Source organism: Bubalus kerabau, chromosome 11 (assembly GCF_029407905.1).
Source record: "Bubalus kerabau isolate K-KA32 ecotype Philippines breed swamp buffalo chromosome 11, PCC_UOA_SB_1v2, whole genome shotgun sequence".
In the NCBI taxonomy this organism is placed as follows: domain Eukaryota; kingdom Metazoa; phylum Chordata; class Mammalia; order Artiodactyla; family Bovidae; genus Bubalus; species Bubalus kerabau.
In genome coordinates, this window is record NC_073634.1 from 27,675,820 (window position 1) to 27,693,264 (window position 17,445).

At 36.4% G+C, this 17,445-nt stretch overlaps 1 protein-coding gene across 7 annotated transcripts in view; it reads left to right on the plus strand.

Moving 5' to 3' along the window:
* The window catches only part of EML4 (EMAP like 4), a 153,756-nt gene that overhangs the window by 88,395 nt on the left and 47,916 nt on the right, over window positions 1-17,445 (plus strand). For 5 of the 7 annotated variants that reach the window (XM_055539916.1, XM_055539919.1, XM_055539921.1 and 2 more), the window contains 5 exons: window positions 252-380; window positions 855-880; window positions 1,074-1,106; window positions 15,001-15,124; window positions 16,507-16,656. In XM_055539916.1, the coding sequence (XP_055395891.1) occupies window positions 252-380; window positions 855-880; window positions 1,074-1,106; window positions 15,001-15,124; window positions 16,507-16,656 (462 nt within the window). The remainder of the gene's footprint in view (window positions 1-251; window positions 381-854; window positions 881-1,073; window positions 1,107-15,000; window positions 15,125-16,506; window positions 16,657-17,445) is intronic. The other 2 variants (XM_055539915.1, XM_055539918.1) reach the window with 1 other exon arrangement.

Genomic DNA, 17,445 nt, shown 5'->3' on the forward strand with positions numbered 1-17,445 from the left:
AAAATCGAGTACTATTTATTCTAGCGAATCTTTTGAAAAATAGTGATAATTAAAAAACAGACTAGATAATTGCCTTGTTTAACTCCTTCACTCATCCAAGCACCGAACCTTTCAACTAATCATTCTTTGTCTTTTCTGGATTAGCTTTAAGAAAATGTTAATTGCTGCTTATATGTTCTATTCAAACTGTCAATTACATTTCATTGCTATGCATAGAATTTTTCTCTAATAAATTAATATGTTTCTTCCAGCATAAAACGACCATCGACAGCTGAAAAGTCACATAATTCATGGGAAAATTCAGACGATAGCCGTAATAAATTGTTGAAGGCAGTTTCCACATCAAAATTAATATCGAAAGTTATAAAAAATACAGACAAGTAAGTATTATACTTCTATCTGAAAATTACTAGTTCTTTTACTATCAGGTTTGCATGTACAGTTATATGCCTTGTTTGAATTGTTTTTAAAAATCTGTATTTATAATTTATATCTTTTTTCTTCTAAGTACATTTTTTCTTTCGTGTTCTTTAAAAAAGGCTATGTCTTCCTGTTAATGCTTCTCAACTCATAATAAATCTCAATAATGTCATAAAATTTGAGTATTTTTTCATAAATTCTTTCTATGTTTTACTATTTAAGTGATCCTAATGGAATATTCCTTGTTTTATGACACAGTGTATATTAGTAGTTGAGACCAGAGAGAAACTTTAAAGATACTGATGCCTGCATTTCACATCTGCAGATTTATTTGGGATGTAGCCTAGACATTAAAGCTTTTGCAGTTTTCAGGTGATTTATAATGGTGAGCCAAATAAGGTTATGAAATAAATATCTTTGAATTCCTTTTGTAGGCATAAAGATGTCATCATCAACCAAGGTAAATTAAAAATCCTTTTTAAAAAATATTTTTTCTAAATCATAAGTTTTCCCTCTTGACAAGAATATTGACTTATTTTCATTCAGTGTATTTTATTTATTAGCTCACAATAATAAAAAGAAGCATATTTTATAGTCATCTAAGAAAATCTCTTAATTTTTATTGTAAGATGTGTCATTTTTGTCTCAACCAGCAAAAATGTCAACCCGTGAAAAAAACAGCCAAGGTAAGAATAAGCTACACAGTTGGTCGCCTTCTTAGTTAATTTCTTTCTGGATCTCTTATTTGGCTTTTCATTATTTATACTACCTCACTTTCCTCTTAATGAAGAAAATACGGTAATTTGAACTAGTAAATCCAAACATTTTTCCACTTCTGTGAGCTCTGAAGAGTCAAAGTCAACAGTAGAAATAAATATATCATCACAAAGCAGTATAAAATACCAAGGGGAATTTCCCCCCTTTAAAAAAAAGAAAAGTACTTAGAAAAGCCATTTAAAAGATTGATAAATTTTAACTCAGTTTCCTGTCTTGCCAACTTCATTGCAAATAATCACTCATTTCTTGAAGCTAAGACTTAAAATGTAATGAGTCTAGCAAATCCATTTCCTCTTAAATTTTTCTTTTATATTAATTGTAATTTCTGGCTACTTGCTGTTGTTGGCTTGTTCTGACCCAAAAAAAGAGAGCAGACTTTCTGTAAATGTGTATTTAATTTAATTGCGAAGTAGGTAAGATTTATACATCAGTTTTACGTTCCCCTTCAATTGCCTGCAAATTGAATTAAAGCATGCTATTCTAAGGAAAAGCATGTCCTCCCTGTGCATGCTTTTTACAGCTAATTTCTGTGTGTCGTAGTTATCTTTATTTTTCTACGCTATTATATTAACCATATACCATGTGGTTAAAATTTTTGTTAGACATTTGACTTGATTTCTACAGATTTTTACTTTCTTTGATTCTACTAAGAAAGTATTTGTGATCTTCTTTGGGTCATTTGTTTTTACATAGAAATTCTAAATAAAGTTGATTTTTGCTACTGTTTTCCTTCAGTTAGGTCTTATTTTCTCTTTCTTAATTAAGTACAGATTAATGGTTGAAATACCTTAAGGAAAAGTGAAAATTTATTTACAAAGCCAATTCTTTCTATGTGCCAAAACATTAAAAAAAAAAATAGAGATAATGATAGTGAAAGGAGCAGTGAATGGAGAGTGTCTGTGCTTAATATTTGGCTATATTGTATAGCAATCTTGTGACATAGGCAAAATGGCAACATCTTTGGGTGTTTTTCTAATCTGAGAATAGTAACTATAAAGCTTATTTCACAAGACTGCTGAATATGTATGGAAGTACTTTAAAAACAGAAAACACTGTACCTATAAAAAGGTGCTACTATTATTACATGTTTTGCTAAAGAACTTACATTTCATAAAAATCCTTATAGCTATGGTAAATGAGAAAGGGCTGCCTCTCTGTCATGCTGTGGTATGCCCTTTGGAAGGAAAAGGGAACTAACTTATGCGTAGTTGGTCATAAGTGAGTGGTTTGTGTTGGTGACAATTTTCAAAACCATCCAAATAGGCAGATAAGTGAATGTATTTAAAAGGGAACAGTTTTGCTAGAGAAGGATCACCAAAGTGGGGAAGAAAGGATGGAATGAAAAACTGAAAAAGGATATAGAAAAATCAGTTAAATTCTATGACAGGAATTGTATGTGGCTCTAGTGCTAAAGAATCTACCTGCCAGTGCAGGAGACATGAGATGAGATTTTGATCCCTGGGTCAGGAAGATCCCCTGGAAAAGGAAATTGCAAACCACTCCAGTACTCTTGCTTGGAAAATTCCATGGATGGAATTGTTCCAGATGTTGGAATTTAATAATGTCAAATGTTGCTTGCATTAAGCCTTATTTTTGAAATTTGAGTTTGTTCTTTTGCCACTTTAATCAGCTATATATATCATTAGAGTGTATTTTGAAGGAGAAGTCTTACTTCAGCCTGCTACATAATTCAGGTCTGACTGAAGCAGACCTGTGCAAAGTAGATGGTTCTAGAGATTGCAGGTAGGGTATGAGAGGTAAGGAACAGAGGGAATCTATGAAGGCAAGCTTGAAAGTGGGTAAGAGGCATCTACTGAAATAAGGGACATTTGAGGAGGAATAGATGTGGAGAAAAGAATAGTTTGGTTTTGGACAGTTATGCTTGAATTGCCTGTAAATCTTAATTTACTTGTAGAGATGTGTAACAAACAACGTACTGCAGATCTTTAACACCTGTAGTTGAAGTCAAGACTGGTTTCAGATTTACTTAACCTGTGATCAAAAGCAGATTAATCAATCTTGTCTTTGTTTTCTTATCTATAGTTGAGACAACAATAAAAACCCTTGAAGGATTATTATAAAAATTAAAGATGACGAAGTGTCATAGCACATGGCACATAGTACCAAATAAATTTTCGTTATTATAAATGTAACAGTAAAACTTTGCACTTAAATATGTGGAGTTAAGATGAAAAGATGACCATTAAATAGATGGTCTTCACTTGATGTAAGTTGTAGATTTAATATTCATTTTGCATAATATATTTCACAGCACATTTTCTTATACTTTAGCTATTTAAAGTATCTCATTTTTGGATAGTCCTTTTAAATGTGATTTATTAGTTCTCTAGCTCTTTTTTGACAGTGACAAGTGTGACTTGTTCTAAGCCATCTGCTTTGATTTGGGAACAAGCTGATTTACATTTGGTATACATAAATGAGTGGTAGCAGAGAAAGCTTGACCTGAAAGGACTGTGTTCTTTAAGCCCAGCAAAGTAAAAGAGCAGTAAATCTGCATATTCTGATCAGCACTTTGAAGAAAGGAAACCATGGTTGAAAGGAGGAGGAGGTGAAATAGGGTGTACACAGGGCAATCGCTTGTCTAGGTGCACTATACCATGTTGTCTGAACTCCGTGGAACTTATATGCTCCCTATAAGAAACAAGTGATAACTATTTAACATATCAGGAAGTAATACACATTGAGGAAGAACAGGAGAGGGGAGAAGTGCAATTTTATATAGAGTGATTAGGGGAGACATAGAGTGACATGGAGTCACCTGAAAGGAAGTAAGTGAACAATTGGGTATCCAAAGAAAAGAATTTCATGAGCAGAGAAAATTAGAAATACATAAGCTCTGAGTTAAGAGCCTTCTTGCTGTGTTAGGAGCAGCAAGGAGGTCCTTGATCATAGTGTGCATACAATTCTGTATTTGCTAACCACTCCACTTATACAATATAGATTCATTCTAAGCAAGAGAGGCGTCATTAGACACCTCACTTAGGAAAGGAAAGCAATGTTATTTAGTGGAAAGAGCATAAGAATAATAAGCATGAGACCTAGTTAGGGGTGAATCACAGAAGTTTAAAGAATCAGAATCTTACAGTGACTACAGTTATGAGTGTTGGTTAGGAAGAAAGTAAAATTTCATTAGCCAGAGGAAATTATGAAAAAAGATAAAACATCCTTCATCTGTTAATAAATTTTTCACTGCCTCTTGGGACCTTGGACCTCGGTTTCCTGATATATACTTTAGCTTAGACTGCATATTGCCAAGAATCTCTTTAATCACTTTATGAAAGCTCTTTCTTCACAACAAATAGAAAATGGAAGACAGCCCTTCATACCTTCTCTAACTCAGGTTTAATCTACCTCTGAAGAGTTTGACTGCAGGTGCTTTTGCTTAGTGCTTAGTATTGTTTTCTGACCTGTTGGCTCCAGGCATGTTCTGTCCTAAAACCTGATCACATCTGTGTAAAGTGAGCATTGTATCTGAAAACATAGATAAAATTTACTGCAAGAATATAGAGTAGCAGTGTCGTACTGACACTGTCACCTGCTGAGAGGGTGTGCAGTTTGAAACAAACCAAAGAAATCAAAAGCCCTTGAGCTACAGATAGACTCTTCCCTTGTTGTTTCCAAGATAATATCCAGAACTTTGCAATTCCAGAAGTTAGAAAGAAGGATGCTAACCTTAAATCTATGGTGGCTCAGATGGGTAAAGCATCTGCCTGCAATGTGGGAGACCCGGGTTTGATTCCTGGGTCGGGAAGATCCCCTGGAGAAGGAAATGTCAACCCACTCCAGCACTGTTGCCTGGAAAATCCCATGGATGGAGGAGCCTGATAGGCTACAGTCCATGGAGTCGCAACGAGTCGGACACGACTGAGCGACTTCACTTTCCTTTCGAGCAGAAGGGAAGGAAACCAATATCGCACTTCCAAAAAATATACTTAGTACTAAAATTTACCTATTGGCATATGTTAAATAGAATATATAAATATTACTTAGATATCTAGGTCTTGGCTTTGTCCAAGTATATTCTCTGTATTTAAAGAGACCAAAAAGGAGGGGACTTCTCTGTTGGAAATTTTTTTTTTAAGCAGAGATCTGATTTCTTGTTGTTAGTGACAGTTGTCTAGATTAAAATATATTTCAGGGCTGTCCAATTTTTAAAAATACAAACCACCCCAACTTCTAGAATATGTGTTTTTGACATCCTCTTTGCTTATTTTCAGCTGAGAAAAAAGCCCCGACTGCCCCCGTTTGATGATTCTAGTGGTAAAGAACTCACCTGCTGATGCATGAGACATAAGAGATGCAGGTTCAGTCCCTGGGTTGGAAAGATCTCCTGGAGAAGGGCCTGGCAACCCACTCCAGTATATTCCATGGACAGAGGAGCCTGGCAGGCTACAGTCCATGCTGCTGCTGCTGCTGCTAAGTCGCTTCAGTCGTGTCTGACCCTGTGCGACCCCATAGACGGCAGCCCATCAGGCTTCCCCATCCCTGGGATTCTCCAGGCAAGAACACTGGAGTGGGTTGCCATTTCCTTCTCCAATGCATGAAAGTGAAAAGTGAAAGTGAAGTCGCTCAGTCGTGTCCGACTCTTAGCTACCTCATGGACCGCAGCCTACCAGGCTCCTCTGTCCATGGGATTTTCCAGGCAAGAGTACTGGAGCAGGGTGCCATTGCCTTCTCCGCTACAGTTCATAGGGTCGCAAAGAATTGGACACAACTGAAGTGATTTAGCATGCCCCCTTTGAACATGGAGAATATGAGTTTTCATGAGAATTTCTAGTCTTGTACATATGTATTTTGTTGTGTTTGAAGACGTTTCACCCATACTGAATTTTCACAACTGTAGGTAGAAGTTTTTTGTTTTGTTTTTTTAATTTAAACTAGGAAATACAATTAACTGGAATATATTCATTCCTTAGCCATGCCGGTTAACTGAGCTAGTACAGTTAGAAATCCATTCTATCTGGAAATGACAATCAGACTCCATGTTGTGTTGCTCATTCTATCAGTTGTTACTGTTTTCCTGAAGTGCTTTGAAAAGAATTCTGAAACTTGTGATTAGCGTAGCAGAAAAGAGGTACAAATCATCAGGACATATGAGAGTGCAGGAAAAGACTCAGTGAATTACATACCACATTTCTAAGCCACACTCACGGTTGATTCTCCAAGGAACAATTTCACCAAAAATATTCTATTGATTATTTCCTTTAATAATGCTTTTTAAACTTTTTAAAGATTTTAATCTTTCTAAAAATAATATGCAAATAATACAACAAGCACCCATCTACTGACCGCCCCAAATTTATTCAGATCAGATCAGTCGCTCAGTCATGTCCAACTCTTTGCGACCCCATGAATCACAGCATGCCAGGCCTCCCTGTCCATCACCAACTCCCGGAGTTCACTGAGACTCAACGTCCATCGAGTCAGTGATGCCATCCAGCCATCTCATCCTCTGTCGTCCCCTTCTCCTCCTGCCCCCAATCCCTCCCAGCATCAGAGTCTTTTCCAGTGAGTTAACTCTTCACATTAGGTGGCCAAAGTACTGGCATTTCCGCTTTAGCATCATTCCTTCCAAAGAAATCCCAGGGCTGATCTCCTTCAGAATGGACCGGTTGGATCTCCTTGCAGTCCAAGGGACTCTCAAGAGTCTTCTCCAACACCACAGTTCAAAAGCATCAATTCTTCAGCGCTCAGCCTTCTTCACAGTCCAACTCTCACATCCATACATGACCACAGGAAAAACCATAGCCTTGACTGGACGGACCTTTGTTGGCAAAGTAATGTCTCTGCTTTTGAATATGCTATCTAGGTTGGTCATAACTTTCCTTCCAAGGAGTAAGCGTCTTTTAATTTCATGGCTGCAGTCAGCATCTGCAGTGATTTTGGAGCCCAGAAAAATAAAGTCTGACACTGTTTCCACTGTTTCCCCATCTATTTCCCATGAAGTGATGGGACTGGATGCCATGATCTTCGTTTTCTGAATGTTGAGCTTTAAGCCCACTTTTTGACTCTCCACTTTCACTTTCATCAAGAGGCTTTTGAGTTCCTCTTCACTTTCTGCCATAAGGGTGGTGTCATCTGCATATCTGAGGTTATTCATATTTCTCCCAGCAATCTTGATTCCAGCTTGTGTTTCTTCCAGTCCAGCGTTTCTCATGATGTACTCTGCATATAAGTTAAACAAACAGGGTGACAATATACAACCTTGACGTACTCCTTTTCCTATTTGGAACCAGTCTGTTGTCCCATGTCCAGTTCTAACTGTTGCTTCCTGACCTGCATACAGATTTCTCAAGAGGCAGATCAGGTGGTCTGGTATTCCCATCTCTTTCAGAATTTCCCACAGTTTATTGTGATCCACACAGTCAAAGGCTTTGGCATAGTCAATAAAGCAGAAATAGATGTATTTCTGGAACTCTCTTGCTTTTTCCATGATCCAACGGATGTTGGCAATTTGATCTCTGGTTCCTCTGCCTTTTCTAAAACCAGCTTCAACATTAGGAAGTTCACGGTTCACGTATTGCTGAAGCCTGGCTTGGAGAATTTTGAGCATTACTTTACTAGCATGTGAGATGAGTGCAATTGTGTGTTAGTTTGAGCATTCTTTGGCATTGCCTTTCTTTGGGATTGGAATGAAAAGTGACCTTTTGCAGTCCTGTGGCCACTGCTGAGTTTTCCAAATTTGCTGGCATATTGAGTGCAGCACTTTCACAGCATCATCTTTCAGGATTTGAAAGAGCTCAACTGGAATTCCATCACCTCCACTAGCTTTGTTTGTAGTGATGCTTTCTAAGGCCCACTTGACTTCATATTCCAGGATGTCTGGCTCTAGGTCAGTGATCACACCATCGTGATTATCTGGGTCGTGAAGATCTTTTTTTGTACAGTTCTTCTGTGTATTCTTGCCATCTCTTCTTAATATTTTCTGACATTTTGCTTTATTTAACTCAGATTTTTTTTTTTTTTGATTCATCCCGCCCCCCCCCCCCCCCCAGCTATACCATGTGATATATCTTAGTTCCCCAACCAGGGATCTTAGTTCCCCAACCAGGGATCAAAATCATGCCCCCTGCAATAGGAGCTCAAAGTCCTAACCACTGGACCACTGGGGAAGTACCTTTTTTTTAAAAAAAAAAAAAGAAAACATTAAAGATAAGTTGAAATCTCTCAATCCTGTTTAATAAAAATTTTGTAGATAAGTTTTTATCTTTCTCTTTGGGCCTCTTGATTCTCTTTCTACTGTAGTTAATTGGGAAAGAGCTAGAGGGATAAATATTTTGGTATCTGAAATTTCTTTTTTTAAAAAAATTAAATCCAACTTGGTATATTCAGATAAAGTAAAGAATTTTTTTCATATATTTAGTGTTTAAGATAACTTTTCCTGGACATATAAGTGAGTGATTTGAGGGACTTTTTTAAAAACCATATTTTGCCTAGTTTAGAAATGTTTTAAGCAATATAGCAAATCTTTTAGAAGTTCTGTGTGCCTTATGTTGTTGAATAGATTCATTTCCCTTCTTTTTACCAAAGAAACCCTTGTTCACACAATAAAAATAGTCTGAAATGCTTAAGCAAACTCCCATATCCGGTATTTTCAAGTAATTCTATTACAGTCACAGTTGTAAAAAAAAAAAAATGCAAAGAGAAATCTGACTAAAGGAAGTTTAGATTTAAGAAAGCAGTCAACTACAGATTGACTTACTACTGTAATCAGTATGTGTTGGCCAGCAGATACATAAGATTCGGTTATGTTTCTCTGTTGTAGGCTCCTAAGAGTCTAGGTTCACATCTTTTACATCTTCATTGTGTACCCTCACCCCACCCCCATGTATCAATAATTAAGAATTTAATAAAATTTACCAGCTAGTAGAACTCTACCTATAAAACAAGGGAAATTAAGGTTTTAGCATTTTGTCAAGTTTTTCAGATCTGTGTTCTTGCCCAAGCCATTAAAACTAACTGTATAGTATTTGACAAGCACCGCAACTAGGAATTTTTTTTGATGTGCAAAATAAGGTTAGATCATATATCCTAAATTTATGACTCTTCTTTTTATTTTGAAGTCTGCATTTTGTGATTTTTACAGCTAGCCCTTTGAAAAGGAGTGAAATTAAGATTTTATTATAGCATATATCAACTTTCTTATTCAAAATCCAAAGATCCTTTTATAAACTATGTAGTTTCATTGGAATTTTTTTAAAAAATTACTGTAGTGTAAAACTTGAAATATTTTGTTTAAAAATAAATTTGTTTTAAGAAAAGATTTTAGCTTTCCTTAAATGGGTTTTTGCCACTTTGTACCATAAGATTGTGGACAGTACTTCTAGCATCTTGTTTACTGGCCTGTTCTGCAGCTCTGTGCTTTGGGGGAGTAGAACTGGTAGTATCTGAGGAAAAGCTCACGTTAAAGATCCTGCAATTTTCTGTTTGCTGAAATTGGGTAGAATCACACTGCCACATTTTAGTGAAATATAAAACCCAAATTCAGTTGTAGAGGGGGAGCCTTTTAGTTCTAAAGATCATGAAATACAAATAAAAATGAATTTCTAAAGTGAAAACTTTGAGATAAAGATGCTTTAAACTGTAAGCATTCTAGAAGGTCAGAAGGCTTTCTACGGGCAGTGCCCATTACATAAATAAGTACAAATCATAGTCCCAACCCTTGAAGCTCTGCTGCTGTTGTCTTTGAAAGGCTTTTTTTTTTTTTTTTTTTTTCCCTTTAATATCTCTAGGTGCAGAAATAGGGAAAGCTATTAAAAAAAAAAAGACACAGAAGAAAACAGTCTTGGATAAGAGTACAATTTTCTTCTACACTTTTCCTGAATTTTTCCTTTTGTTATAATCTGTGAAAGATTAATAAATTTTGCTGAGCATCTTTTAAGCATATAATAATGATAACCAGTTGTTTATATCAATATGAGTCAGTTTAAGCAATACTTTTCTTAGAACACCTGAGAGTAACTATCCCAGAAAGTTTGGATTAGGGAATATAAAGATCATTTGGCAATTTGGAGCACTTTGGAAGATAAGATAGCCCAGGGGGGATGCTTAAGTAGAAGAGTTAACAGCACGTGAGGAGACTGAAGGGCGAGGACTAAGAGGTGTGCATGAAGGACATAGAAATACAGTATTTCATATTTTTATCTAACATTCATTGTTCCAAAAGATAATAGAGCAGAAACATCTTTTTGTTCTCTTGTACTCTGATTTCCTAGTGTTGGGAATTCAGGGCTTAAGCTAATACTATTTGCATTATAAGTAAGCTACATTATCAGGTAATTGGACGTATGTAGCCTAAGGACCTCACCACTGTCTGAACAGTACTGTCCAATGGAAATATATAAAGCACATATAATTTTAAATGTTCTAATAGCAACATTTTTAAAAAAGAAAATTTCACAGGTAAGATCAGTTTGGGCTTCCCCAGTGGCTTAGTGGTAAAGAAACCACCTGCCAATGCAGGAAACCAGGATTCAATCCTTGGGTCGGGAAGATCCCCCTGGAGTAGGAAACGGCAGCCCCCTTCAGTATTCTTGCCTGGAAAGTCTCATGGTCAGAGGAGCCTGGCAGGCTGCAGTCTGTGGAATCACAGAGTCAGACACAACTCAGTGACTAAACAACAACAACAAGATTAATGTATTTAATCCAGTATATTCAGAATATCAGTGGGTGATCAATATACAAAACCATTAATGAGTAGCCCAGTGGTTAAGATGCTGTGCGTTCAGTGCAGAGGGTATGGGTTTACTTCCTGGGCAGGACACTAAGATTCCACATATCATGAAGCTGGGGGTGGAAGGCGTGGGGGTGGGCGGAGGAACATTAAGGAAACCTTTTACTTTTTTTTCCATACAAACATCATCAGACTCTCCTGCCTATTTTATACTTAGAGCATGCCTCAGTTCACACTGCCTGCCTGCTAAGTGTTCTGCCAGTGGCTCTTGTTCCGAATTGTGCAGATCTAGAACAATAGTTTAGAAAGAAAATATTTCATAAGTTCTAAGTAATAGACATTTTGGGACACAGTCTAAGAACTCATTTGAACTTTCTGAGCCTTGGTTTCTCCTTCTGTAAAAATAGGTGTTTGGACTAGGTGAGCTGTAAGATTTCTTCCAGTTCCAACATTATATGTATCTAGAGAAATGAACTGATAAAATTTATTAACAATATCCCACACAGTTTCTTGTGTTTTTGTTTATTTATTTTTCCTTACACAATGTGGCTTGGCGGATCTTAGTTCCCTGATCAAGGATTGAACCTGGGGCCTGGCAGTAAAAGCACCGAGTTCTAACCACTAGATCACCAGGGAATTCCCTGAATTTCTTCTTTTATAATTAAGCTATCAATCATTGATCAGATTCAATTAAGAATATTTATTTTATTTGGGCATAAGCTAGTAAGTGGTAAAGCTTAGATTCAGAAAAGGATGGCCTTTATCACAATGCTTGCATTCTCTCCACTATACTGTGTACCCATCCTCTCAGTATCAGGAATTTTCACAGTGTCAAAATAGATAAAATGTTGAGATGAATTACATTTCAGGAAGCAGCAGCTTCATTATTGAATACAGATAGCCCTATGCTGTGTTTACTAATTATCAAGAGATAATCATTTATTTTTCTCACATTTCTGGACCACACACTTTATTAATATATTAATTAATATTACTGACCTCATATTCTTTTTTGACCAGTCCCATGGCCCCTCTCTTCCCCTTGACTTTCATGCTGGTGTCCAATGAGGACAGCCAGAAAGTAGCAGTTGGGTAAAACAACTGAGTTGTTTAGCTATAAGGTCAAGAAACCTGACACACTCAAAATGTTTGCAGTGAGAATTTGACCACTAGTGATTGAGGAGGAAAGAGGTTCTTCATCTATATATTCTGTCTAACTCCCAAGGTAAAGACTCTCTTCTTAGTTTGCAAACTAGTGAGCTCTGTGTAAGCCAAAGGTGTGTTTTCACATGGTATTCTCCCTCTTTGGCAAAGGAGTAAACATTTAAAAATTAGGAGACTTCACAATAAATTATAGATTTTTTGTTTCTCTTAAAAAATGAGAAGCTCTAGCAGCACTGGGCCCACATTTTTCCCGAGGTTGATTAACTGCTGCCTCCCTAAGATGGGCCTGGTGGATACCAGTGCCCCCACCCTAACTGGTCATCCCATATGCTCCCAGGGCTCTCAGTTTGCATTTCCTGCCTGGCCTATAGACACTTGAACTTGTGACCCCTGTATTAGTGGCCCAGATAGGACCCTCAGAATTCTAGCTTATTTGCCTGCAGTTGCTGTTCTGTGGTTACTCTAAAGCTTTTGAAAAGAGATTGTAGAGTGTTGAATCATATATTATAAGCAGTTCCTAGACAGTGTTTAGAATGCTTAAAAATCTAAAGGGAAGGAAAGAAATAGTTGTCAAGACCTCATACTTTACAGTGTAATATCTTATTTGTCCAATCAGAATTTCAAATGGTAAGTAGTAGTATCATTTTATTTATTAGGAATATGAGGCCAGAGTCTTATGGTTAGGAAGAGGATAAAGCTGGCATTCAAATCCCAGACAGTATTTCTCTAAAGCTCAGGCTCTTTTCCACTATAATGTGTTCCCCCCCTCAGTTACCAGAATTGTTCCAGGTGTCTAGACATACACTCAGCCTCCAACATGTATACCGCCAATTTATAGACAGGAAAAGGATTTTCATCCTAACATGCAGTGCCATTTTTATATTGTATTAGAAAAGTTCGCAAGCATAGATACAGCTACTTTGCTTATACTTGGTTGCTTGTGCTGCTTTACAGTTGCTGAAGGAATCAGTGCAGTATTCTGAGCTGTCTCTATTAGCAGAAGTGAAGTTGCTCAGTCGTGTACAACTCTTTGTGATCCCATTGACTGTAGCCTACCAGGTTCCTCTGTCCCTGGCATTTTCCAGGCAAGAATACTAGAGTGGGTTGCCATTTCCTTCTCCAGGGGATCTTCCCGACCCAGGGATCGAACCCAGGTCTCCCACATTGCGGTCAGATGCTTTACTCTCTGAGCCACCAGGGAAGCCCCTATTAGCAGAGGAGGGCACTTTCTTTTCTTTGATGCTGTCCTAACCCATTCCCTTTGCTGGATATACAGTCTCTTTTAACTGGCAATAGAAACATCTATGAAATATTTTTTTTCCATTCAGAAAGCATTTATGCTATACACCTCTGACCAGTGAATGACCTTGGAAGAAATTCCACAAGACAGGATATTTCCCTTTAAGGATTTATTTTCTTTAAAAAAAAAAAAAAAAAAACAACTAGAGGGAAAATTATGTAACAAATTGACACCTAGAAGAAAGTGGACTTTACAAAAAATGACAAGGAGATACAGATAAAGATGATTGCTGAAGGGAAATAGTTACAGCTGATAACTAAATCATTTAGTTATCATCAAAGTCCAGGAAACAGAGCCCACTCTTAGATTCAGAAGTAACAGAGACGTACATCATGTGGTGTTAAAAAATTGTGGCGTGGGAGGTCTCAGCCTGTTCTTAGATCAAACCCTGAGGCCGAGCACACTGTAATAATAATAAAAATAACTTGAACTTCTCACCCATAGCAAGTACAGTTTAAAAGTCTGAAGAAATACTTACAAACATTCAGCAAATGGTTTTTTTCCTCCTGCTTTCATGGTTTGTGTTACATAAGCTATTGAATTATCTACACGTCTTCTTAGTGGCTTACATCATTCATTATTAGACGTCCTAAGGTTGATTCAGCCTCTGATTGATAATCACACTTTGTTTCTAACATGATTTTCCTATCGTAGCAGACAAGTTAGCAAGTTCTAGGCAGTGCCTATGCATGTGTACACAGTCCCTTACTTTCTCCTTCCCTTTTAGGTTCTTTTCTAAACATTTCACAGCCACCATCAACATTTATTAAACCTGTCTGTATGTAGGTCAGCCAAGGATGGGTGTTTTTGTTTTGTTTCTTAAGACTTGCAAACAGTCTGATCTGATCACTTAAGTATTGTTTTCATTTGTAAAAGGTGTACCATAAATGTTGATTTGATTCTGGAGTTGTCTTTTTAACATTTTTAGTTTTAGACTATTGCAGATCTTACAAGCAGCTATTGGTTTATGTAAATAAAAGATGTTTGTGCTATTATGCTAATATTACCTATGCTACAAGCTAGAAAACTATTTCCTAGCATGGTCTTTTAAGATTTTAGTGTATTATAATTGAATTTAATTGCTTAAACTCGAGGCTGATTGTAGGCACAGTTGTGAAATGAAGGACATTGGTCATCTTTCCTCCATCTCTGACCACTGCTCTATGTTAGAGAGTGCTTAGTCCCTCTTTCTGTCCTTGACTTATGGGGCTGTCTGACTCCACTCCTGGTGTGTTCTGTGGCCATGGTTTTTTGTCTGTCATTAAATGTCAGTAGGTTGATCAGGTAGTGTGGCAGACATGGTTGTCATCGGAGTACTCTAATAATCTTTTTTTCAATTGTCAGAGAACCTTCCATCACAAAATTATTTTCCTCTTGCATTTTTATACCTCAACTTTCCTGACTTTCTTGTTGAAATGTGTCAACTTATAGATAAATTATATTTTAATTATGAAAAGTTATTCTCACTTAAGGAATGACCAGTGATTTTTTTCCTTTGATGTTTTAAACTAAGTTTTTATACAAAAGCAGTTATATAAAGTAGCTGTTTTCTATCTTGTTTTTATTATAGCATATTAATAATCCATTTTTCTATGAATATTCAGCAAATACATCTGTCTTAATGTTTTTTCTTGTGTTTCAACAGAAGGAGAATACATTAAAATGTTTATGCGAGGTCGACCAATTACAATGTTCATTCCTTCTGATGTTGACAACTATGATGACATCAGAACAGAACTGCCTCCTGAGAAGCTCAAACTGGAGTGGGTGTATCCTTTTCTATTGTGACAGCAAATTTGTTTGCTCTCTTTTTAAGAAAAATTACTTTACCTGACGTCTGTCAGAATTGTCTTTATGTCAAGTAAACGTGGTAAACAGTGACCACTTGAGAAAGTAAAGAGATGTCATCTCTAATCCTTTCACATATTCTGTGTATATTGTTGTTAGCAACTTAAAAGCACCAAAATTAATATCTTCAGATAGGGTAAGCAGTATTCCATGGACATCAAGGCAGGTGCTTGTGGTGTAGTGAAAGAGGCATCAGACTAGAATTGGAAGGCTGGTGTTTTGAGTCTTGGCTCTGCCACTTACCCTCCATGAACCTTACTTCTTCCAATATAAAAAGAGATCAGTAATCCCTACCTCACAGGTCCATTTTAAGAATTAAATAAGGAAACATCAGTTAAGCATTTTGTAACCTTTGAAATAATATGAATTATCTTATTAAGAGCTGAAATTAGCAAGGTGGATTCTAATTTGAGAATTAACTTCTTCATGACCAGACATTTTCTTTAAAATGAGTATATGAAACAGTGCTCCTTATTTCACTTAGGAAGCCTTATTTCTCTTAGACATTCTTAAGAAATTCTCAGTGAAGCAGAAGAAACTTAATATTTGAACTTTGCTTTTTGCCTCCATTCTCTTATATCCCCTTTCCCACTCCTTGAATCAGTCCCTCCTTTTGGCAGAAATTAGCTTGAGAAGACTCACCAATCCTGTGATTCTGCATAGTTTTTTAGCAGGCACTCTGCTTACACAAAACTGTGCCTGGCTATCTTTTATTCATCAGTTAGGGTAAGTATAAGTGTCAGGTAGCTCTTCTTTTTTTTTTAGTTTTGGGCTGCACCATGTGGTTTGTGGGATCTTAGGTTCCAACTAGGGATCAAACCTGGTTAAGCAGTGAAAACAGAGTCCAGCGGGTAGATCAACAGGAGATTCCCTCCGGTAGCCCTTCTTTTGATCTCTCTCTTTTTCTCTCTCCATTTAAGTTAGATCCTCCTTCTGTTTTCTCCTAGCATCCTGTTGTTTTTCCTTCCACAATTTCTAATGATATACTTGGTGTAAATTTTTGTTACCTTTGAAAAGCAAGAACTCCAGGGACACAGGCCCACATATTTTTGTTCAGAAGTGCATGTTCTACTCTATGCCTGATACACATTAGGAGCTCAATATGTATTTCTTGGTTGAATGAGGAAACTAAGATTTAAGTGTATTAAGTCTTGGAACTGCACAAGGGCTAATGGCAAGACATGAGTTTTAAAGTTCCAGTCCAGTCCTCTTTTCTTATACTGATTCCCTTACATATCCATTAATAAATTATTTAACATTTTGAAAGTTGTGTTTGTTCGAAACCTTGACTCTTTATTTTAAGATATGGTTATCGAGGAAAGGATTGTCGAGCTAATGTTTACCTTCTTCCTACCGGGGAAATTGTTTATTTCATAGCATCAGTAGTAGTACTATTTAATTATGAAGAGAGAACTCAACGGCACTACCTGGGTCATACAGACTGTGTAAAATGGTTGGTATCATTTTATATATATATATATTTATATATATATATATATTTCATTCTCTTTTTTTGTATTTTATTAAGCTAGGTTTTTATTGGAAATGATTTCTTGTGGAAAAATGAGAATTTAAGGATATTATGGACATCCTGTAGGTAGATTTCAAAAATAAAAAAGACTTTTAGGCCTCCAAAATAGTTGGTGTGATACCTGCATCAGTAGGTACCTGCAATAGATACCTGCAACATATCATCTGTAAATTTTGATGGGGGCTTCTTTGGCTTTCCCAGAGCTTTTATACTTTTTCCTCTGGCCTGAAACATCAGATATATGTGGCAGACTATATTTTTACATACTTCTGAGAGTGATTATTGGTTACTTAATATTTATTGAGAATTTGTTTTATGTAGGTAAGTTTTGAACTTGAGACTTTGAGGAGAAATGGGAAATCATAGCTGAATAAGGATCAAACTGTAAAACAGAATGAGAACCATAAAAATGTGAGAACTCCTTTTCTATGCTTGGCGTATTTTTGAAGTACTCAATTTTACTAATTTGAAGTTAACTTTAATTACCTATTGCTTAAATTCATTATTTTCCAATATTTAAAATCTATTCTGGCAACTATATCTATACCTAGAAAAAAATTAATATACATTAGACTTAAAATATAGATATTGTTAAACTTTTAGAGATGATTAAAATTTTGTCTTTTTCACTAGAAGAATACATGTACAAGATTACTTATTACAACATCATTTTTGATGGTAAAGATTGGAAAGAACCTGAATATCTTTTAG